We start from the raw sequence: 23,279 nt of genomic DNA, 5'->3' as shown, positions 1-23,279 counted from the left end.
AAGCATAAGAGTTGCACTGAAAAACGTTTTTCTGACCTCAAGTTTTAGGTGGGGGGTCTCATGCTTCTAAAGGTGTCTCCTTTGAAAGGTTTCATCCGGTTTCGGAAGCGGGGCAAGTTAAGCCCCAAATTCATTGGACCATTCAGGATTGTCGCCCGGGTGGGAAAGGTTGCGTATCGTTTGGATCTACACGTCGAAGTTGGCTAGATTCACAACACATTTTATGTCTCTCAGTTGCGAAAGTGTATGGCTGATGATTCTGCAGTGGTTTCCTTGAATGATACTCAGGTTGATGAGCGTCTAAACTATATGGAGAGACCGGTTGTAAATCTAGACAGGAAGACGAAGGTCTTGCGCGGCAAGGTGGTTGGTTTAGTGAATGTGCAACGCCAGCACCGGAAGGCTTCAGAGTGGACCTGGGAACCTGAAGACGAGATGAGGAAGCACTATCCAAGGTTATTTGTAGCACTGGATTTTAAGGACGAAATTTGATTCAAGTGGGGGCGAGTTGTAAATCCATATCCATGTAATGCTTTTTCCAAGTTAATTATTTTAATTATTAATTGTGAAGGTTTTGGGTGGCCATGACGTGGTGGCTAAGGCCACACAGCATGGCAATTGTCCGATTTAGAATGTGGAGATGTGTAGTGTCACGGCGTGGCAGCCTATTTGCCACGGCTTGGGGGCATTTTGGGGCAAACCCTAGATCTTCGAGTTTGTATCCTATTTGCTAGAGTCGAGAACTTTGTGTGGATGCATTGTATATTGGAAACTCATTAATCTTTATGTTTACAATTGTGGATAAAATGTTTTACAGGTTGTTCGTGAGAAAAGCTTAGCGAGACTATACAGATGCATCAAAGATATTCATTTCCATGGTTTTGTAATTTAACTTTAATAATGTATGGTTTTAACAAACAAATGTTATTTGATGATTTCTAAGATAAAGGTTTTAATTGGTTAATTTAATCTGAAAATGAAAAATCTCTTTGTGATTTTTCAAGACGTTATATATGGACTAGGGACCAAAAATGCAATTTTTTTAAACCAGGGAGTTTTCAAAAATTAAATCAAAGCACTGGGACCATTTCTGTAATTTACTCGTTGTTGTATTATATAGAGTATTGACGTAAGAAGGAACGCAAAATGATAGCGGGGGGTAAGGAAAAGAAATACAATAAGAATAAATCGAAAGGAACGCAAAATTGTTTTATGATTATGTACATGGGTGATGGGACAAGCTTATATTCAAAAAGATCCTGACCAGGCCCATTTACAGATATTATTATGTACATGAGTTGGTGATTTAGCGGACTCTAACTTGAATAACATCACCATCTTTAAGCTTTGTGTTAGGCAACACAACCTGACCATTCACAGAAACCAGCTTGCCCTCAAGTCCAACCCTGGTGGCAGCATCTGCAGCCGTGCTCCCACTTGTCAACCGCACGATCTCACCATCAGGCCAGCACACAACTGCTATTTCTCCAAACCCAAACTGATTCATATTCTTATTCTTATTCTTATTCTTATTAGCAGTAAGCTTTGATGATTCTTCAAGACCTGCTTCAGATCGCAATTGTTCCTCCCATTGGAGCATAGTCCTCAACAGGAGCACCTAATACCATGAGCATCCATCCCATTACTTTTTAGCACAGCACATAATATTGGATACCAGATCTTAAGTCCTAATTAATGAATGGAGCATACCTTATTGTTGATACCAGCTTCCATGGGGGTAGACCAACCAGAGGTTGACCTCTCCCTCTCAGAGTTGAATGACACAGAATCAAGCTGTTTCCCCTCCGACACAGCAGACACAACATTCCAGTATTCGTTTTCCTCTGCTTCAGATAAATCGATTACTTGAATGAATGTTGGCAGCAGGCGATTAAATTGGTCTTGCTGCAGTGCACATCCACTATTATATATATATATATATATATATATATATATATATATATATATATATATATATATATATATCATCACAATTCTAACATTTTCATATAATAATTGTTGATCATGATCAACAACAAGAATGCTACTTATATTATTGTGTTGCTTATTATTCATGGTTCTGTAGTGTGATCCAAGCAGAAAGAAACATTAAACATTATTGGTTAGCAATTAGGATGTTATCTTAAGTTAAGGTGTTTGTTTATGGATTGCTTAGATTGTCTTCTGAGTTCTGAAACTCCCATCCCATGGGCCATAAGAAATAAAGAGCATTATTACATACATACCTTATGGTACATACCATCACGGCAGAGTGTATACTTCTCCAAGCAGGTACACCAATCACCATGCCCTGGTTCACACCACCATTCATCCGATACCTGAAAATAAATACTTCATGTATTGTTCTCCATTTAAACTATACAGCACAGATAATTTTTAACTAGGTTACATCATGACACAAAAGCTTCCAACCACATGATCTCATGTCATCAAATCCGGCATCACAAGTTTAGTGTTTATATATATATATATATATATATATATATATATATATATATATATATATATATATATATATATATATATATATATATTTCTCAACCTTTTTGTACAATCTTGCATAAGCTTCCCACCGCTTTCTTTGAGAAGAAGATCTTCTGTCCGCAACTGCTTCAGAAGCGGCGAGTACGAAGCTCGCAGCCACAAGCAGATCCCTTCCATCATCATCCACTCTGAATTGCAACAGGTGTCATCAAACTATGTCAAGCATTAATCAAAGAAAGAAACATGCATTTTAAATACCTGACAATTACTGCAGCAAGCAAATGGCTTCCTTCAACTCTAAGGACCGGATGTCCTGGTTTTAGAGAGCTGTATTTGTGAAACACATCATCTTCAACTGGACTTTTATCTTCCATGTCATTCGAGAGATATGAGGATGATGTTATCTCCGAACCAATTACATTGCTCTTCGTAGGCAACTTATTACCAGCTTCTTTGTAAAGCCAATGAGCAGCAACTCCATGCTCAGCATATTCATGCATGCTCTATTTAAAAAAAAAAAAAAAAAAAAAAAAAAAAAAAAAAAAAACTGTTTATATATATATATATATATATATATATATATATATATATATATATATATATATATATATATATATATATATATATATATACCTGAGTTCTTATTTGGACTTCCAAGGGTGAGTTTTCTGGACCATGCACTGCAGTGTGCAGAGACTGTAAATATGAGAGAGTCAGAATTTGTGGGCATTGACAAGAAGAAGAGATATGAAGGAAACTACATGCATTACTCACACAAATATGAAATAGGTATACCTAATATCAGCAGCATACAAAAAAGTATACTGAGACAGATCTTTACCTGATATCCGCTTGACTTTGGATTGACAATGTAATCGTCGAACTCGCCATCAATTGGTGTCCAAAGCCTGCGGAAGATGAACCAAACAACTTTTATTTATATTACACATCTGTCACTTATTTATAAATTGAGTAAGCATTTTTTTTTCTTCTTGTCTGGGCATAATAAGTTTTAGCATGTAGTTATCCATTTTATGCTACTTATATAAAGTATAAACCTGTGTATGATATTTAGAAGACTGTAGCAACACTCGACAGCTTGTCCATGTAAAGTTCCACTTTTATCTCCAACAATTACTCTCAGTGCACGTGCATCATATACTTTATCAATGCTCACATCTTTACGATTCATCTGAGAGAAGAAACAACAGGGAATATTAGCATAAACATCTACATAACTGAATCATGTATTCTTTCTAAGACTATTTATGGAGATCGCTTATACCTACCTTACTATAGATGCTGTACAAACTTTTAAGGCGGCTAGATAAGGTTACCTCCATTCCAGGAACATAGCTGCACAGGTAAGAATGACAAGCACACGAGAGTCAAGGCAGGGTAAACAAGACTGAAGGCTAAAGATCTATCTCACATGATCTTACGAGGTTGATATAAACAACTCGCGTTCCAGTTCTTCCTCACAAACGACCAGAGATGCTAGGGCAATCCCAGCATCCCTCACAACTTTTGGTTTTGTTTGGACCTCTGAGCAAGACCCTAGATCTTGAATATAATTAATACGTTTTCTTCGATCAAGCAGGAGATCAAATGGAATAACAGCCTGCAAAAGATCCTGCGGGTTGAAAAAAGGAGTCACCAATTCATATCCTAAATATATCTAATGGAAAGTCAAACACCCAGTTGTATATATATATATATATATATATATATATATAGGTAAAGGTTCAAATGAGAACCAAAAAAGGTTAAGAACCGTAAGAACCTCTAATTTTAGATGTTTATAAAGGGTTTAGGGTTCTTAACCCTAAACCCTTATATATATATATATATATATATATATATATATATATATATATATATATATATATATATATATAAGGGGAAAGGGGAGAATTACCTTCATGCTGACTACGACATCTTCTGTTGATGCTTCATACTCAGGATTTGGTTCTGCATTTGAGCTGCTTTTGGCTGATAGTCTTCTCAGGTTGCCTACTCTGCTGCTGCTGCTGGGTGTCCACATGGAGGCCAGGTCAGATCGCATCTGCCGGAAGATCTGAGGCTGCACACACTACAGGTATTAGTTGCGATCTTATTTTAGCACATGCAACATATGATTCGATCATTAGCTGCGTAGAATGAACATTTGAGATAAATATCATGCATTAGAACACGTTCATCACTAAATTAGCTTTATAGTGTAGAAATCACTGACCTGAAGAACAGCAAAACAGAGGTCTTCGAGTTCAGCTTTTAAAGCCCAAAGGCCCAATCTGGAAGCAAGAGAGCACCAAATGACCAAAGTCTCCTGTGCTACAGCTTTAGCCTTGCCCGAGGGTAGAGCATAACTGAAAGCAAGAGAGTGTAAACTGTAAAGTTAAAGCATTGCAGTGGCCAGTGAGTGAATAACTTATTGAATAGAGTGGTAAACCTCCCTTGACAAAAACAAGAATGAATTTTCTCTACCCAAGACCTTTACCAACCAATGAACAAGAGAAGTAACAGTGAAATTAAAATCACTCAAGTTTGAAATGGAATTATCAGAGATATTTTTCTTGTACTCATCATGCAATGCAAAGATTCATGGTAGATATGGAAACAGGTCATACATGGTTCTCATGTTGTGTAGACGGTCTGCAAGCTTGATGAGCACCACACGTGGATCATCAACCATGCCCAAGAGCATCACTCGTAAATTGTTTGCCTACAAATACAATGAGTAAATCAAGCTATGAACCGACTAATGCTTTGATATTACAGAATAACAACAGATAAATTTGATTCATACTCAAATAACACCCAAAATCAACAAGAAAACCCTAATGAATTGCTAGAGATAGCCTCTCCCAAGGTATCAATACCAGATTTCACCCTCATTCCCATTATCCTCTTATATACTCTGTTGCAACAAACTAAAAATAAAATATCCCTCCCACTAAACTAATAAGATGCTCTTTACTCTGATGATTTCCGACATTACCCCTAACTAAATCGTTTGACTAGGTATAGCTACAAAGTATCTCATCTAAAAGGAAAACATGAAGATTTATAAGCATACTAAAACTAACACCTCAATATTTATGGTCTATCTTTATTTCTACTACTCTCCATTTACTTCTGATTGTTTTACTTCTTAATTTTAAATGGTGACATACTGGTATAGCAACTCTTAAAGGCTGTTTGGTAGCCTCTTACGTCTTAACCAGATTTTGATTTTTTTACTAGACTTCGATTTTTTTTTTTTTGCTAACTATATATAAGGGTAATAGTCTATTATTTATTAATCAGACTCTGACTTTTTTGTTGACTAAATAGAAGGGTAAAATGGTAATTTTTCTTATTCAGCACAATCGTTCAACAATTCAAAGGTTGTCAAACAGCCACAGAAACCACTGATTAAAAAGCTAGAGTTCATAAAGAAACTTTATTTCTAAGAATAAGGTAAGGTCAAATGGCTTAGGGTTATGACTCCCTTTAAATTCGTAAAGAGTTTAAACACCTCTAGTCCTCTATGTGGGTGGCTTTTACTCCCTATCTACCTCAGCGGTTGTTCATCCCTATATCCAATTGTTCTTTCACAAATCACACCACACATGTTTTATGATTTGAACAGCATTTGGCAATGTCAATATTAAAATTCAAATTCACGTACCTCCTCATAGCCAAGGGTAGCCTGATTCACATTTATCCTGCGGTGTCTTCGTAACAACTGCAAGAGATATAGCGATTGATATCATTACTAGTTTATAATCTGTGGGAACCACGGTTATAAAATTAATTAAACTTTTATAATAAAAATTTATAATTATTTTAAATAAATTATTACTTAAGAGATATATCAAAATTTTAAAGTTATTATAACTTCAAATTTAACATATAATTAGAAAATGTAAATTTGAATTTTGAAATGAGTTGCCTAATATATCTACATGACACATGGCATAATAGTTTTATTAGGGTGACACTTGGCAAAAGGAAATTAAAACTATTCATTTATTAGAATAGGGATTTATTGACGTTAATTTTCACTTCTCAGTAGTCAGTAGTGGTTATAACGATGCACTGACACACAAGTATAAAAAAGTTGTTGGTTAAAATTTAAATGTAGAATTACTATAAACACCGTTTCTACTTGTCCATACCTGATTGATATAACTCAACCTGGAAACACCAGCCACCAGTTTTGCTATATCTTCACCAAACTCTCTCTCTATGTTGAACAAGCTTTCACATGTATCATCAACAACATCATGTAGTATGCCAGAAATGACAGTATCAATAGCCTGCAGCAAGTGTGATCCATTTCACACCCTGATCAAGGTCTGAGGCAATTCAACAAAGAAGAGAAATGGATTGCTTACCTTTTTCCCAGTTGAAGGAACTAACACAGCTAAGATTTTTGCTGTATCAATACAGTGGGTTAAATATGGGTCTCCTGTTTTCCGAAGCTGACCATGATGAGCTTTCCTTGCAAATGCAATTGCTTTCTGCACCTGCCTTCACAGATTTAGAATCTTTTAGGCACTACTAGACCACATTATGTGAAGACAATAGACATTACAAGTAGGGATGGTAAACCTTTGGGTCATTAAATACAGGGTACCCGGTAACATCCACGCCATCCAGTATATAAGAACCTGCAAATTCACTAATTCGGTAAGTACATAACAAACACTAGGCGCTAGTTGATTTACTCCATCGTTCTGTATAATAACTGTTGGTATATAACTTGTGAAACTGGCTACACTTCCTAGCTTATGTTATATGCATGTGTAACATACATCTCAAGTGGCTATCATGTAGATATCATTTCAGGTTATTTTGGACGCAAAATTTTCCAGACAGTGAATGTATGTTTGGTTAAGATAAGAACCAATGTGTCTGCAATATCATAAATCATAATGTTGTATTCTAGTCGCAGTTTAGTGTAAGAATCAGATTTTTTTTCTAAATTTGGAATGTGCCAATTCTGAAGTACAAAAGTAGCCTTCTGCAGTGGAAGGGTATGTTGGTCTTATGGAAACGGGAAGCAGATGAAAAATTAGGTTCACAAGGCAAACTGGTGAGCCACCCCTTTGTGCATAGAGAATTGGAACTACCCAAAATTAATAACAAGTGACACCGTGTGTTTGCATATGAAAACATCCGAAGCACTTATCATCCTAGCTTGTGAAAACCATAATCAAATATAGAAACACATTCATATGATGAAAATTTTAACACCGCAAGAGAAAGTAGAATCAACTTGGAAATTTTATACGAAAACATAGTCGATAAGATCCTGTTTCATTATGGTGAAATGGTCGTGTTCTCATGAGGTTTCTCAAGCGTGTCTTTGGTTGCTTATAAAATATATATCCTTCAAATGATGGAATCAACTAAAAACGAGAAGATCGATTCTCATATATTTTAAACTCCGCAAGATTATCACACCTTGTACTCATAAATCACAAACTAAAAAAAGAAAGGAAGAGAAAAGGAATAAAATTTTACCAGGTTGTTCATCGACCTTAGGCCATAAAAAATCAACCTTGGTGGATAAACAAGCTCCGGACGCAATTGCGACGGCGGTGACTGCGACTTGGGTAATCGCCGACGTTACTGCCCCATGTAGAGAACCGGACCCAGCAGCGGCAGCGGCAGCGATTACATTTCCTGAGGCCAATACCGTACTTAAGGACGAAGAGACCGCGACTTTGGAAACAATTTGGTCCAGCATACACCGGAATCTCGTTGAGTTACGAAGAAAATAATTCTTCTTTGGAACTAAAAAGTGGCAATTGGAGTTTCTGACAAGGATAAAAGAACTTCCGCGACCTAACAACATCGTAGTAGTCTCGCATGAATACATCTGCTGATGCGTGTAAAATCACATAGAGGATCTTTTAGCCAGCATCAGAGCAAAACACACATTTCTTCGGATTTGGATTCGTAACAGAAGGTGAATTGAAATTTGTGTGGTCTAGTTTTCTTTTGTCTCCTCCATGGTTCTTGATTTTACACACCCATATCAAGTGCGAGAGCGATAATTGACGACGGTGAAAAATCAATTAACCCCCTCGACCTCAGGAACCAGCCTACCTGGCCACACATTCTTAGGGTGTTTGGCTTTATCTAGAGGAAAAGTCTTTTTCATAAAATGTAAAAGATGAAAAAAATTTAAAAGATAGTTTAGTAAAAGGATTTTAAAAGTTATTTTTAAAACTGATTTTTTTGGAAAAATCAGAAAAATATTATTTTTTTTTTAACTTTTCCAAAAAGAACTTTTGCCTTTAAAAGATAAGTAAAACACCTTGCAAAATTTCATTTGCATTCGAGTAAATTTTCTAAATTTTGGAAAGATCTCGCCACACATTTTTAGATGTCAAAAAGTTTAAAATATATACATTTTTAGGTGTGAAAAAGTTTAAAATATATATACACTAGGAAACTCACGGCCGATTAATAAGTTAGTTTTAAATGATTTCACGAAAACATGATTTATACTTTGCAATATAACTTTTTATTGAATCTTTTTTGTTCTTGTTCCTAATACTATAAGGACACAAAGGTAATTGGAATAGAAGTTATGTTTTCCTCTATGATTTATAACATTTTCCTTCCAGTAAACATCTTATACATTTTTTCTCATAACATCCTCTATAGAGTTGCTATTTTCTTTCATATCCATGTCAAACTCTTATAGATTCCAAGGTCTTTTTATAGGTGTATAAAGCTTCAACCCGTAAAAATGTTTTGTCTGATCTCCAACTACGGTTGCCTTGGTTATAAGGTTATGGGAATGAAACTCACCATAGGCGATCATGTGAGGACACTAATCTCCACCTGAAAAAATAACATTAAATGTTATTTGAAATCTATCAAAATTTTCCTAAATTTATGCAAAAAGTTAAAATACAAATTATTCTTTCATCTGTAGTCGGCTTCTTTGTAAAATTGGCTTCTTGGTAACACTAAGCGGTTGCTTTAAGAATCAAGATAGTCATGCAATAAGCTTTAGTGTTCCTTTCAACATGTGATTTATGAATTCTATTCATTTCAACCTCATAAACATTTAAAAAAGTTGATCATACTTTATGAATCTTTATTCATTTTAACTTCACTCCACTCTGAGACTTCATCCTTCACCCCTTAAATAGTGTGAGGCATGCTTCAAGGTGGAGTGATTTCTACCAGAGGAATATGATATGGCTGCCACCCCCCACCCCACCCCACCCCACCCCGACAACCCAAGCTTAACCCCAACCCCAACATCATATAAAAATGCATTTTCATTTTTTTCTTATTAGAACAATATATTTTTAAAATCTATTGAATTGTAGCAGCGAAAATCGATTTTATTTCGATTAATTAGATTTGTACAATAAGGAAACTTTTAGAAGTAAAATATAAGTAGGATGTTATAATAAAAAAATCAATGGAAGTACATCGCTATTTCATGCATCTAACACAACTGTAAACGCCCATAATATTTATATTATAGTTGAAGTCCTAGGATATCAATGTACATTATCCATAACCATGTAGGATCTTATAATAAACAAATGAAGTAGGATGTTATAATAAGCCAATAAAGCAAAATACATTGTTATTTTTTATCCTGAACATAATAGAAAAATATTGTATTTCCCCATGGTATTGATGCATCTGTGATCATGTAGGATGCAATAATAAGCAAATAAAGTAGGTTGCTTTAGTAAGCAAATAAAAAAAGTTTGTTGCATTTTCTTTTAATTTTCTTCAATTTCATTAATTAAACGAGTAAAATCTTCGGTTTTGCGGTTCATGTTTTTTTTTGTCACAGATGGTTAAATGGAAAAACAGAAAACTATATTATATTCCATAATGTCATGTTTAAGTTTACACTTTAGCCTTTATATTTAAATAATATATATTTAAATTTGTGATTATTTAATTACAACCTTACATGTATCATATTGAAGTAAAAACATATAAGTTTTAACTTATCTCATATTCATTCGTAGATTCCAAGTAAACCAAAACCAAAAAAAATAAAAATGATAACTGCATGTCATTGTTTTCTTCAGGTTCACCAGATGGCAAGACAATTAGCATGGTGGTGGAAAAATTGTCTACCAATTGTCTATCAAAGAAATCAATGGTCGTTGTTAGGTTGCAGGTGGGAATAGGGTTCAAGTCTCCGTCCTTCATTGACGGTATAATTTCATCTAACAAGTTAAACCTCATCTAACATTATCTTGTGATGAATATCCTAATGAAATTAAAATAAAAACGATTAAATGCCCAGAGTGGATACATTTATCAAATAAAGGCAACATATTATAATAGGGAAAAAGATATATTGCTTCCCTGAATCCAAGTTTGATGTGTATGAACACCTATACATTTTAAACCAAAATCATGCATGCGAGCTAATGCTAGTGTAGCACCTGGTTCCTAGTATGTAAATTTATCTAAGTGTTTTGCATTTTTAGCTTTGGACTCGGCGAGTTGTAGGCCCGACTCGCCAAGTAGAGACGGGATATGGAACACGTTTAAGTTGGCGACTCGGCAAGTCCCCGCTGTCTGATGAAACCCTAAATTTCAAGGGTTTGCACCCTATTTAAATCATCTTATGCGCCCCCAAGCTCGCCCCCTTCACCCTCAGAGCTCCTTATATCGTCCAAACCTTGTTCCTTGTGAGATTGAAGTATTTTGGTGTGTTTTCTTGAAGATTTTGAGAGAAAATGAGAGTAGATCAAGAAGAGAAGTAGGAGACCAGACATCTTGGTGTTATTTCGGTGATTTCCTTGAGGTATAACTCAGTTTCCCTCTGTTTTCATGCTTATAGTCCCTTATAGCTCCATTAAAGTCCTTCTTGAGCCATTTCCAAGCTTGATTATGAATTAGGGTTTGTAATAAGTTGATTAACCTTTAGATCTAGGCATGATTGAGCTCCAGGAGCTCGGATCTACTGCCTTTATGGAGCCATATTGCATGAAAGCCCTAGATCTACTCTTTTAGTGCATTTTGAGCCCTAAAACCTTTATTTGTGTTTATTTACACGTAAAGTTGGAAACTTTACGTGTTAATCAAGCCCTAGAAAACCAGATCTATGAATGACATGAGCTGGATTCAAGCAAAATCGAGTATATAGTATTTGCATGTGAAAGACTCAGCGAGTCGTTCATCGGACTCGGCGAGTCGAGTCGCGAGTCCCCAAGTTTTCCCATTTTCGTGTTTGCTGGGTGGAGTAGTGAGTCATGGGGTGTGACTCAGTGGGTCGGAAGCCAGACTCACTCATGAAGGAACTCGGGGAGTAAATGCCCTGACTCGGCAAGTTCAAGGCAATCTTCTTGCCTCAAGAATAGACTCGGCGAGTTGTTCATACAACTCGGCGAGTCTCGGCATAGAATGTTCTTCGGATGAAGATGAACTCGACGAGTTGTTCATACAAATCGGTGAGTAAGATGAAGGACTATTGGACTTTGGTTTAGAAGGAAAACTCGTCGAGTCAATGCTTAACTCGACGAGTAGAGACGGGATTATGGTCAATCGAATGGATAGGGACTCGGCGAGTTGGCAAGCCAACTCGGCGAGTCGGGTCAACTGGAAGTTGACTTTGACTTTGACTCTTGGTTTGGTTAAGGGTAAATGGTCATTTTACCCTGAGTTCGGTTAGCAGTATTTGACTGAGTGTTTTGTGGGGATTATAGCCGGAGGATTTCCGGGGCAGCAGGAGCAGAAGACAGTCAGTTCCCACGCAGATCAGCATCTACTTTGAAGTGGGTTACCTTCCAGTAGCGGTGGGTCTACGGCCACAATGCCGGCCCACCAGTAGGAGTTGTATGTTAGATGATTGTCTTTGTGATATCATCTAGGTTTGCTACTACTTGATACGTTTATATGCTGGCATGATATGTATATGTGATAGTAGTGGAGTTCGGTTGTTAGGACCGAAAGGTAGGTCAGACACCCCAGATATGTCTGACAGTATGTGACGATATGTTTATATGCTGGCATGATATGCTATATGCGATAGTGGTAGTAGGAATGGAATAGTCCCCAAGTTCGGTCGTTAGGACCGAAGGGTAGATCGGACACCCTAGATATGTCTGATAATATGTTATGTTATGATATATGTGATAGTAGCAGTAGGGGGAGAAATAGTCCCCGAGGATCGGTTGTTAGGACCGATGGGTAGTCAGCACCCTAGAATGGCTTGACATGGGTAGTCAGCACCCCAGAACGGCTTGACACGGGTAGGTCAGCACCCTAGAATGGTCGTACCGGGTAGGTCGGGCACCCCAGAATTGCCCGACAGTATGTATGATATGTGATTGTATGGTATGTGGTATGATGGGGGAACTCACTAAGCTTCATGCTTATAGTTTTTAGTTTTGGTTTCAGGTTCCTCTTCTTCGAAGGGGAAGGAGCAGGCGCGGTAGCGGCACATCACATATACGCTTTGTATTCCGCACTATGAGATCTTCTTGGGGATTTGTACTCTGACATTATTATGTTTTATAAAATGTTTTTCCAGACACGCGATATCTTTTATGAAACGATATGCTCGGTGAATGTTAATTCCAATGTTTTGCTAAGTATATATTTTAAAAATGAAATTTTTGGCTCGTATTTTTGGGACGTTACAGCTAAGTATCTTAGATTTTTTTTCAACACCAGAAGTAACCAAAGGTATAGGTATATCTCTCTCAACTCTTTAAACGCGTGTCTATAGGGGTACCATGGACAAAATCTGACCTACAATGTGAACAAGTTGTTATGGGATTAATACATGTACATGAAATAATCTTAAAATCAATATCTTTACCAAAGAGAAGCAATCAGCTACAGCTGCTACATCAATCTGAAGAAGCTGAATTGGGGGTTACTTGAGGTATATTCAAATTCTTACCATTAAACTTAACAAAAAATTCTGGCCCAACAGGTTTCACCTAAACCTACTACCTTCATATGCTTAACCAATAACCCTCAAAATGAAGCATATGAAAAACATGTGTTGTCAAAATAGAAATTAATAAGTTGATCTATTTTGAAGTATGTAGCACGGATGTGAAATCATCAAATCAACAAGCAAAATTTCCAATATTGTATGTTGTTTAAATGGTTTATTGGTGTCGTCATCCTATATATGTCCCTTCCTGCATGGTTAAAAAATAAAAAGACTTAAAGCAATAATTTTGTATAACATGTGTAACAGAATGGGTAGGAGCCGAGATATAACTATATATAATAACATAACCACTAAGCAATATGAAAAAGTGCAACTTGCCTTCTTGATAAAAAAATGCAAGTATGCTTTAACTGTTAAGGTAAAACATTAATTTTCAACTTCAGATTTGACATGGATGCTTACACATTATACGCCAAAAGGAAGAAAAATAATGTGGGTTCAGCGCACTCAAGCAAGGTTGGTTCAAGACTATAGCAATAATGAAAGTTATGCCTCATTTCTTCAAATTTCACAACAGCCTGTAATTCAATATGTAGCTTGGTTAGTTATATTTGTAAAATACCTAACTTAAGCAATCCAATTGGTCGATATAACCAACATATTGATTGGTAGGGGTGCAAACGAGCCAAGCTACTCGAGATTGGATCGTTAAAAGCTTGACTCGAAATCGATTTTAAACGAGCCCGAGCCGAGCTTGAGCTTAATATTAAGCTCGTTTATTAAACGAGCTCGAGCTCAAGCCTATTTCATTAAGCTTGATTAGGCTCGCGAGCCTAAACGAGCCTTTCTATACTATAATTTAATATTATTTATATATATTAAATTAAAAACATATTAGGGGAATTATAGATTTAGGGTATTAGTAAACGAGCTTCTTAACGAGCTCGAGCCGAGCTTAAGCTTATTTAGACACGTTATATAAAAAACGAGTCGAGCCCGAACCCAAGTCGAGCTTGTATAATTCTTTACGAGCTCGAGTCGAGCTCAATACAAGGAAGCTCGAATCGCGCCGAGCTCGAGCTCGAGCCTTATATAACTTAAACGAGCCCGAGCCGAGCCTGGCCAGGCTCGGGCTCGGCTCGGCTCGTTTGCACCTGACTGGTAAGAGCAACAAAGAGAGCAGGGAAGCAAACAAAACAACTGTTCAATGATGGGCTTGAGATGAAGGGAACTGGAAAAGAAGATATGACAACAGTTTAACCACCTATCATATTTTACCTACCATTTATGTTCCATGTATCATCACATCAAATTAAAATATTAAATAATTTAATCATTACTCTCGATCAAGAAACTCAAACATAACTCACTTTAGAGTTTAAAATGCAAACACTCCTAAATGTCAAAATATATGACAGTATCATCATGATTTTTCTCATTAGTTGCCATTAATTTGCCTTTACAAAGTTGAGACGATGAAGCAGAAAAGTATGTACAGTTTCGTAAAGATGCAGTAAACTTTCAACTGTTGACCACAAAACCAACATGTTATGACCTAATAATAAAGCAAAAAGTTGAAAAAGAAAGCGTGAGAACATCCTTTTCCATATCCCTTTTTCCATATACTAAATCATTTTCTCTTGTAGGCTCATAAGTGATTTTTGATTGTTCTGGTGACCTAATCTGTAGCCACCTTACTTTTCTAACAAAAGACGCACACATGTATAAAGCATTTCTTACGCTCTACATACTATATTTTCTCTTGAAGGTCACTGATCCTCCAAATGCATCATACCCCTTTAACTACATGTCGAATGTTGGCCCAAGTTATTGTAAATATGCTCCATACCCTCCTCTTCTCTTTTTAAGACCTGAAATTTCATTCGATCATGTATAGATATTAAAAAACATAAACTTTGCAATATTGTTTCACTTACCATATTAGTGTTCTCATTACCAGTTGTTTGTTCACTAACCATGAACTCTCCCCAACAGAGGTTTCTTGAAACTCAATACCAAGAATACCATCAAACAATAGAACTCAAGTTTTATCCATCAAGAAAGGAAGCAAGCAAGGCTCCATCATAAAGTAACATAAAATCCACATAAATCCTATCTTGTCATTCACTACTAGAAACACCACCTACAGCGAGGGAATTAGCTACAGACTCTATCCGTAGCTAATCAACGACAGTTTATTGAGGGATCAGCAACGGAAAGCACAAAAATTTCAATCAAAATAATTATAGAGTTTTAGAGAGGCATTAACGAAGGATTTACGACGGATTGGTAAGATTTTAACGACAAAAATTATCCCTCACTAAACCCTCAGAAAGTAAAACCTCTTAATGAGGGAACAACGACAGAAAAAACTTTTCCTGCTTTTTTTTTCTTTACCTCGTTTTATTTTTGTTCCCTCCTATTTCTTCCAAAAGCCAGCAATTTCCTCTCAAAGCCCTAAATGATAGTCAAATCTCTCCTTCGCCCTTGAAATCGCCTCCACCACAGTCAACCTGCATCGCCATCTTCGAAGACTCTCAAAGGAAAACCTAATCCGAAATCACATCCTAATTGGCTTTCTCGTTGACTTGCCTCTCAATTCCATGTTGAGTCCGATCTATTGATTCATCCTTTATTGCTGCTTCAGATCGTACATCTGCTCAGCAGCAACAGCGACATCGATCACCTGACAGGGTAGCAGCATCGGTTCTGTTGGCAGTGGCTGGAACACTGTGGTGGTCATCCCATTCAAACACTTGTTCGTAAAAATTTGATTAACCTTGAGGTAATTTTGAACTTTGTGGATGATATGCATAATTTTAGGTTACTGTATTGTGTTAGATGATAGGATTAGGTGTGAATTGATGTTCTTGCCAATTGATGAGTAAATAGCATGTACCTAGCTGAAAACAAGTAGCAATTTACTATTTATTGAACATAGTGGCTGAAAAATTTGAAGTGTGGCTGATTAGTATGCATTTTGAGCCATTGTAGTGGTAAATCCAAAGTCAAGAGGGGTATATACAAGAGACGAACTCCTTACATTCTACAAAGAAAATTACTTGTTGTAAAGTATGCATATGTAATTTTTTGTAGCCTTAATGAAATAATTTCATTAACCGATTGTATATTCAATATTATTTTCTCCAGGAAGCTTAGATAAAATTGAAAGCATGGTACTGACAAATTCAAAGATAAAAAAATATCGACAACATCAATCCCAGTTTCCTGGTCAGCCACACACCTCTGAACATTTTCAGGTCTAAATTCTTAAAAAGCTTCTTTGTCTGTCATTTATATTATGAGTAGTTAAGGAATTATTTATGATTTTGGGATAAATATTGTCGTGTTGTATTTATTCTCCAGGTTATTGTGGAAATTGTTCCTATAAACATTGTCACAAATATTTGTCACCATACCACCGTAGGGCCGTCATCGGAACACCGCTAGACCACCGTCGGGCCGCTGCCATTAGTTGGCATTTTCCTTATCGTATTCATAGCTTAATAAAACAAACATTATAACTCTCATTTTTTTGGTAATACTTTATACTTTTCCCGCTAGAATATATAAAATTTTAGTACAAAAAAATACAATTATATCTTGAAAAAATCATTTTTCTTTTTCCTAAATTTTAGATTTCTTTAAAAAAATATATTGTGTATAAAAATTATTATTAGTTTAATAAACATAATAATTTATTTTACATAGTTTAATATTTTCATGCATACATTCATTCATATTTTAACACAAAATTTATATAAAATATACAACTTAATACAGTCTTTTTTTAGTTTAATATATAAAAATTACAACATACAATAAATTATATTCTAATTCACATATTTAAAAAAGTCAAATCCAAACTCTACCACCACTACCAACTACTACTATACACACCACCACTAACCATTTGTGTCACTGTCGCAACCATCATTCTCTCCAAATCAGATATGTATATAAAATCATTGATTGACAGCTTTAATAATATATTCACAATTTAATAAACCAGTTGATTCCCTTATTCACAGTTTAATGCAAAATAATTATAAAAACTAATATATTCTTACATAGTTATACAGCACAAAAAATAAATATATTCATAAGAAAATTAATACAAACATTCCTATATAAATCATTCATATTTGAAACAAAATTCATTAAAATTAACAGCTTAATAAAGTCAATTCATAGCTTAATATAATGTTACATCCGGAATGTATAAGGTACTAATCTTGTATTTATTTAAGGTTATTAGCTTTATACGGTTTAGGCTTGGACCTTTGGGCCTTTGTGTTTGGGCTGAGGAAGCACGTATGGGGGCATACCTTGCCATGTACGCTCAGCGTACTCAAGGAATTAGACCGCGGAAGCCATGCACGTATGCCAACGTACCAAAGGGTACGCGCAGAGTCTAAAACCCTAACTTTTAGGGTTTCATCCCTATATAAAGGACATTATGCCCTTGGACCAGCCTCCCTATCACCCTTAAGCAGCCACCTCGAAAACCCTAACTCACTCTTGTGTATTGTTGCCATTTGAGAGCTTCTTTGTGTGATTTTGGTGTTCTTAGAAGAAGAGGAAGAAACAAGGATTCAAGAGGAGCTTGTAGATCCAGGAGATTGGCATCATTTGTGACTCTTTTGAGGTATCAAGTTCCAAACATGGCCATTGTATGCTTAGATTTGTTTATAGGACTGTTTAATGTCTCTTTTGGACTCTATTGTTGAGGTTGCTTGCATCTTGTTAGTTTCAGACCAAAAGAGTTCCTTTTGAGCTCTTAGAGGCATTTAGAGTCATAAAAATATGACTTTGATGGTTAAGCCACAACCATGCAAGTGTTTGTTGGTCTTAAAGCTTGTTAAAAGGACCAAAATCATGTTTTGACCCCAACCATGCATGCAAGCACATGAAGTTTGTAACTTTATGGTTTAGGAGGTCTTAAAGGACCTGGATCTACATTTTTGACGTAAAGACTTAATGGATTAAGTCACAAATGAAGTCCCAAGGAAGCTGGCCAGTACGCTAAGCGTACACCCTGGTATGCTATGCGTACTGGGTCAACTCCCCGTTTTGGTCAAAGCCAGCGTACGTGCCAGGTACGCCGCACGTACGCATTCAAAGTGGCTATATTGGGCTTTTGGGCCTTAGAGGGTTGGGCATGTACTATTGGGCCCTATGGTCCACTGCGGAGTATGGTTCTGGGCCTGGGAATTTGAGAATTTAAAAGTACTAGGCCTTTTGGGCCATATTGGGCCAATTGAGATTATTCATTTTGGGCTAAGGATTTATTGGACTTGTGAAAAGGCCCATTTGAAGTGTTGGGACCAATTTAGAAAACTGGGCCTTAAGGAGCCTTTGATGGGCCATGGGTGCACTGGGTTTAATAAGTTAGAATTGGGCCTTAGGAATGGTTCAAGTTAGGCCAAGGGGGTAAAATGGTCATTTTACCCTAAGTAGTGTTATAGATTCTGATTAAGTATTATTATGATTATGATAGCTGGGAGTCATCGGAGCAACTGTTAGAGGTTACTTCCCATGAGATTCGACACTCAGATTTACGAGGTGAGTTACCTTCCAGTAGAAGTGGGTCTACGGCCACAATGTCGGCCCACTAGCAGGAGTTGTTTTATTAGATGATTGTCTTTGTGATAATTATCTAGGTTTGCTACTACTTGATATGCTTTATGTGTTAGCATGATATGATGGTATGTGATAGTACCAGTAGTGGGAATTGTCCCCATGACACGGTCGTAAGGACCCGAGGGTAGGTCAGGCACTCCAGAATTGTCTGACAAGGTAGGTCAAGCACTCCAGAATTGCTTGACATGGGTAGGTAGGGCACCCAATAAATGTCTGGCAGGGTAGGTCGGGCACCCCAGAATTGCCCGACAGTATGTATGTTGTATGATGGGGGAACTCACTAAGCTTTGTGCTTAAAGTTTAAGTTTTGTTTCAGGTACCTCTTCAGCGAAAGGGAAGGAGCCGGCACGATAGCAGTGCATCGCACACACACGATTTCCACACTATGATGTTCTTGGGATTGTACTCTGACACTATTAATATTCCACGACATGTTTATGACTTTTGATTTATGGAATATTATGATATCGATGATGTTTTTCAGTAAACAATTTTACAAACTACTTAATTAAAAAATGAAATTTTTGGTCTAGAAAATTAGGATGTTACAAGTTGGTATCAGAGTCTTGGTTTGAAGGATTCGGACACACCTTCGGGGGTGTTTGGATTCAAATCGAGTGCTTGAAAATTTTTTACAAGAAAATAGTTTTCTAAATGTTTAAATAAGGAATTTTGAGAAAGAACAAGGTGTGCGATGCGTGCGACCGACCGAGCTCAAGTAAGTTTTCCACAAGATACCCATACATGTTATGTAATGATGTGATATGATTATGAGAACTGCATGCTCGATTATGGCTAAGGATTAGGAATATGCCTTATGTGCCTGCTATATGTGCTTATTGAGTTATATGCTAGAACAGATTAATCAGTAACATGATGACCTGAATAGGATATGCTTGGTATGGTTACTCAATGCTCGAATGTTGCTTGCTTTGTGCTTTTAGGAGTTCTAGTTATCATGAGCTAACTAGTAAACGAATACATTAAGTTACATATGGCGATGACTAAATAATTTCAGAAGGTTAGGTCTAGACCTATTGCGCAACTCTTGTTTGAGTCAAACCGTTGTAGGGTAGGACCTCTCATTCGAAGAATTTCTGGTCTTAGCGATATGTAATGGTATTCGCAAGCCAGATAAGTAAAGGTGGTAGGAGTTCCTTATGCAGCTGATGGCGGAGAGTAGGTCGGAGAGTTACCCTAGGGTAAGCCTAAGATGAGATTAGTACCGAGAGAAGTAGTAGTAGAATGGACTTGGTAAATTCAAGGCAATCCTAGAGGAAAGTACGGATAGATGTGGAAGGTAGTATGGGCCCGTACTACTGGAAGCAGAGGATCCGTACTCGAGTCTAGGAGGGTTGAGACAAAACCAGGGAACTTGTAGTATATGAGACCACTCTAGGTTATGTATAACCCTGATGATTATGTGTTTTGTTTCAGAATGGTGATGATTACGCGACACGAAGGAGGAGGTTCAGGGTCAGGATCAGGTTCAGGATCAGGTTCGGGATCAAGTTTGGGATCAGGTGTCGAGCCAATTGATGAGGGACTATGTGAGTTCGTTGCTTCAGAGATCACTAGAGGCATCCTTAAGTCAACCCCACTGATTTTCGGGTCAATCAAGGAGGGGATTATCGAGCTGATGGAGGATCGCCTCAGGGCGTTTAGGAGTGACTGGGCATCTAGCCAGTCAGGGGCGCGCACACTGTCCTTTAAGGACTTCAGGGGATGTGGTGCGCCAGACTTCCATGGGGTGAAAGACCACATTGCTGCCAAGAGATGGATTGCAAACATGGGCTCTGCTCCGTTGACTAGCTTCTGCCCTGAGGGGTCGAAGGTTCGGTATGCTGCTGGATGTTTGAGGGACAGGGCTAGAGATTGGAGGGAGTCAGTTGGTGATTCTTTGCGAGCCTCAGCCATTGAGGCTATTGATAGGTTTTGAGCACTTCATCAATCCTATGGTGTACATGCAAACCCTAAAGCTTCGAATCTAGTTTGTCTAATGAACATGCAATAATCATCCAAAGCTCATAAACCCTAGATCTAGCATATAATATTCAATATTATCATAATAAAAGGATTTAGATCTTACCTTGATTGCTATGTAGCAATAACAATCTCAATTCCTCTTGATCTTGACTTCTGAAAGCCTAGTGTCTCAAATGTTGCACCTCTAACGGAGTCACAAACACCATGAGCAACAATATGACTTAGGAAAGGGAGGAGGAGGCACCAAAAACGTCTAGGGTTCTCTTAGAAGTGTTAGCCACGTTTTTGGGAGCCTTAAGGGTCCTTTTATACTTGTGTGGGCTGCTAGGGTTTCAGGTGAAACCCTAATTCTCTGCTTAGGTCTTAAGCAACCCATGGAGTTCCCCTAGAAATCCCTTGGACGAAAATCATATGGGCTTCCCATAGATTTCGTCCAATGCCCTTTCCATTAGGAGTCCATAGCCTAATTGCAACTATCATATAATTGCAATATCAGTCCCCTTTATTTAATTAATCTCTTTTAGCCACAAAATTAATTCTTGACTAATATTAATTAAACAATATGATTTCTCTTTTAATATATCATTCATATAATATATTAATAAATCATAATTAATCCTCTTTCTCCTTAATTCATCCTATTAGTTGCTATGGTAAAGGCAACCCAAAAGGACCATGCTCAAAATCGGGTCAAGTACATACCAAAATAGTTATGGGCTAAGACACCTAATGCAACAGTCTCCCACTTGGATAAGTCTAATAACTATTTATCAAGTACAACTTCAGAACTTGATCAACAATTATAGCTTTCAAAATCCATTGTCAACTCTGATCTTATCAGTAACACGTCCTTTAGATAAGGGATCATATATTCCTCCATTCTAGATATCGTATAGACTGAGACATGGATTTTAATCATTCTCTCTGACTATATGTTGTTTCCTGATTTCCGATTTATGACGACTGACAACAGACTACAATTGAAACACATCAACTTAGTCCCGGCTTGGCCAAGCGCTTAGGGTGTCATCACTAAATCATCGAGAGGCTCACAAATATCGCTTTTATCCCACTTTGGGTAAAAGGAATGGATAAACTTCGACTCAAATGCTCGCTTGTACCTACTCATCAAATCACACACAACAATATGTTTTATAACACCAAGTTACTGGTGCGTTTACATATTATCAATGTGCAACCGACTTGTAAATTACAACTCACACGTCTCCGTTTAAAGAATATAAGATATTATCGTCTCACTAATCACTTGTGATAAAATCCATGAAGTGATTCAAGTGAGCGTGGGTTTAATCCAATACTCAAATCTTATTTCAGGAGTACTCATGAACACTACAGCAGACTTTTGTTATGTCTAAGACGCTTTAGACAATCTACAGTCGGATTCATGACAATCTTCTTTCATACCTACTTCCATAGTATGATTGACTGTGGATGGTTTGAATAATCTTATTATTCGGGAAGTCAAAACATGCAAATTGAAACACAAGAATATTACTAATGCTATATGGCCCCAAACTTTTGAGTATAAATAAAACACCTTTATTTAATCACCATATTGATTACTCATTATTCATTGTATAATGTTTCGGATAATCAACTTATTACTTGAATTATAACAGTTGTCCCATGCTCCAAGCATGCACACTATGTTTACCTATGGTCCTTAATTTGTGAAATAGATCAATTGAACACATTTCCAATGATACTCATTTCACAATTCCTAATCCTTATCATAAGTGTAAGAATACCAAATTCTTGCCACTATTAGAATATGTTAGATTCTAACATTTTATGCAACAATCCTTTTGTAATCTTATTGCACAAAGGTCACCAAGACTTTGTCAATGAAATTACAAAGTGCTCTATTGGATATTGTTACAAGACAATTCCATAGATTTGAAGTCACACATTCAAAGTACATTCCTTTGAACATCCTTCTTGCATAAAATTTTCTAATCATAGATTCTTAATATCCAACTCCCAATATGGAAACATTTCCATATTTTCCATATGACAACTCATTGTGAATAGAGTCTTATTTATTCATAATAATGTTGATATAGTCCATTCATTACTATACTTTCAACTGCTCACAAGCGACCAATCCTTAGTGAACCTTAGATTGTCGTTGACAGTTGTTCAATTATTTTAGTCAATTCGGTTCTAGTCCCTTTTCCCTCTTAATGCCCTAGGCATTTGGAAAATTTTAGAACGGTTGAATATT

General features: G+C 36.7%; 1 protein-coding gene and 1 long non-coding RNA gene across 7 annotated transcripts; one reads left to right on the top strand and one right to left on the bottom strand.

Moving 5' to 3' along the window:
- Positions 1 to 1,184: 1,184 nt before the first annotated feature.
- LOC145088980 (uncharacterized) lies at positions 1,185 to 8,548 on the bottom strand. 4 transcript variants are annotated; one of them, XM_079027485.1, is made up of 18 exons: positions 8,020 to 8,545; positions 7,105 to 7,163; positions 6,888 to 7,019; positions 6,669 to 6,809; positions 6,179 to 6,235; positions 5,136 to 5,230; positions 4,742 to 4,874; positions 4,424 to 4,588; positions 3,948 to 4,138; positions 3,795 to 3,861; positions 3,564 to 3,697; positions 3,347 to 3,413; positions 3,139 to 3,201; positions 2,764 to 3,008; positions 2,564 to 2,693; positions 2,247 to 2,339; positions 1,711 to 1,905; positions 1,185 to 1,618 (listed from the first exon to the last, which is right to left on the bottom strand). In XM_079027485.1, exons 1-18 carry the CDS (start codon positions 8,375 to 8,377, stop codon positions 1,307 to 1,309), a joined length of 2,637 nt encoding a protein of 878 aa, XP_078883611.1. In that variant the 5' UTR covers positions 8,378 to 8,545; the 3' UTR covers positions 1,185 to 1,306. The 4 variants fall into 4 exon arrangements, with proteins under 4 accessions (XP_078883611.1, XP_078883613.1, XP_078883612.1 ...); XM_079027487.1 differs by having other exon boundaries at positions 6,888 to 7,023; positions 8,020 to 8,164; XM_079027488.1 differs by having other exon boundaries at positions 1,472 to 1,618; positions 1,711 to 1,844; positions 8,020 to 8,548.
- Positions 8,549 to 16,052: 7,504 nt separating this feature from the next.
- Positions 16,053 to 22,608, top strand: LOC145088979 (uncharacterized). Of its 3 annotated transcripts, XR_013701356.1 has the most exons (5): positions 16,053 to 16,190; positions 16,556 to 16,665; positions 16,772 to 18,053; positions 18,906 to 18,970; positions 19,365 to 20,457. It is a non-coding gene; the product is annotated as an uncharacterized LOC145088979 (long non-coding RNA). The 3 variants fall into 3 exon arrangements; XR_013701359.1 differs by lacking the exons at positions 18,906 to 18,970; positions 19,365 to 20,457 and adding an exon at positions 20,486 to 22,608; XR_013701358.1 differs by lacking the exon at positions 18,906 to 18,970.
- The last annotated feature ends 671 nt before the right edge of the window (positions 22,609 to 23,279 follow it).

Source organism: Lactuca serriola, chromosome 2 (genome assembly GCF_051521515.1).
Source record: "Lactuca serriola cultivar US96UC23 chromosome 2, Lser_US96UC23_V15, whole genome shotgun sequence".
NCBI classification, from domain to species: domain Eukaryota; kingdom Viridiplantae; phylum Streptophyta; class Magnoliopsida; order Asterales; family Asteraceae; genus Lactuca; species Lactuca serriola.
The sequence above is the reverse complement of the archived record's forward strand: the minus strand, read 5'-3'. Positions and strand labels throughout refer to the sequence as shown.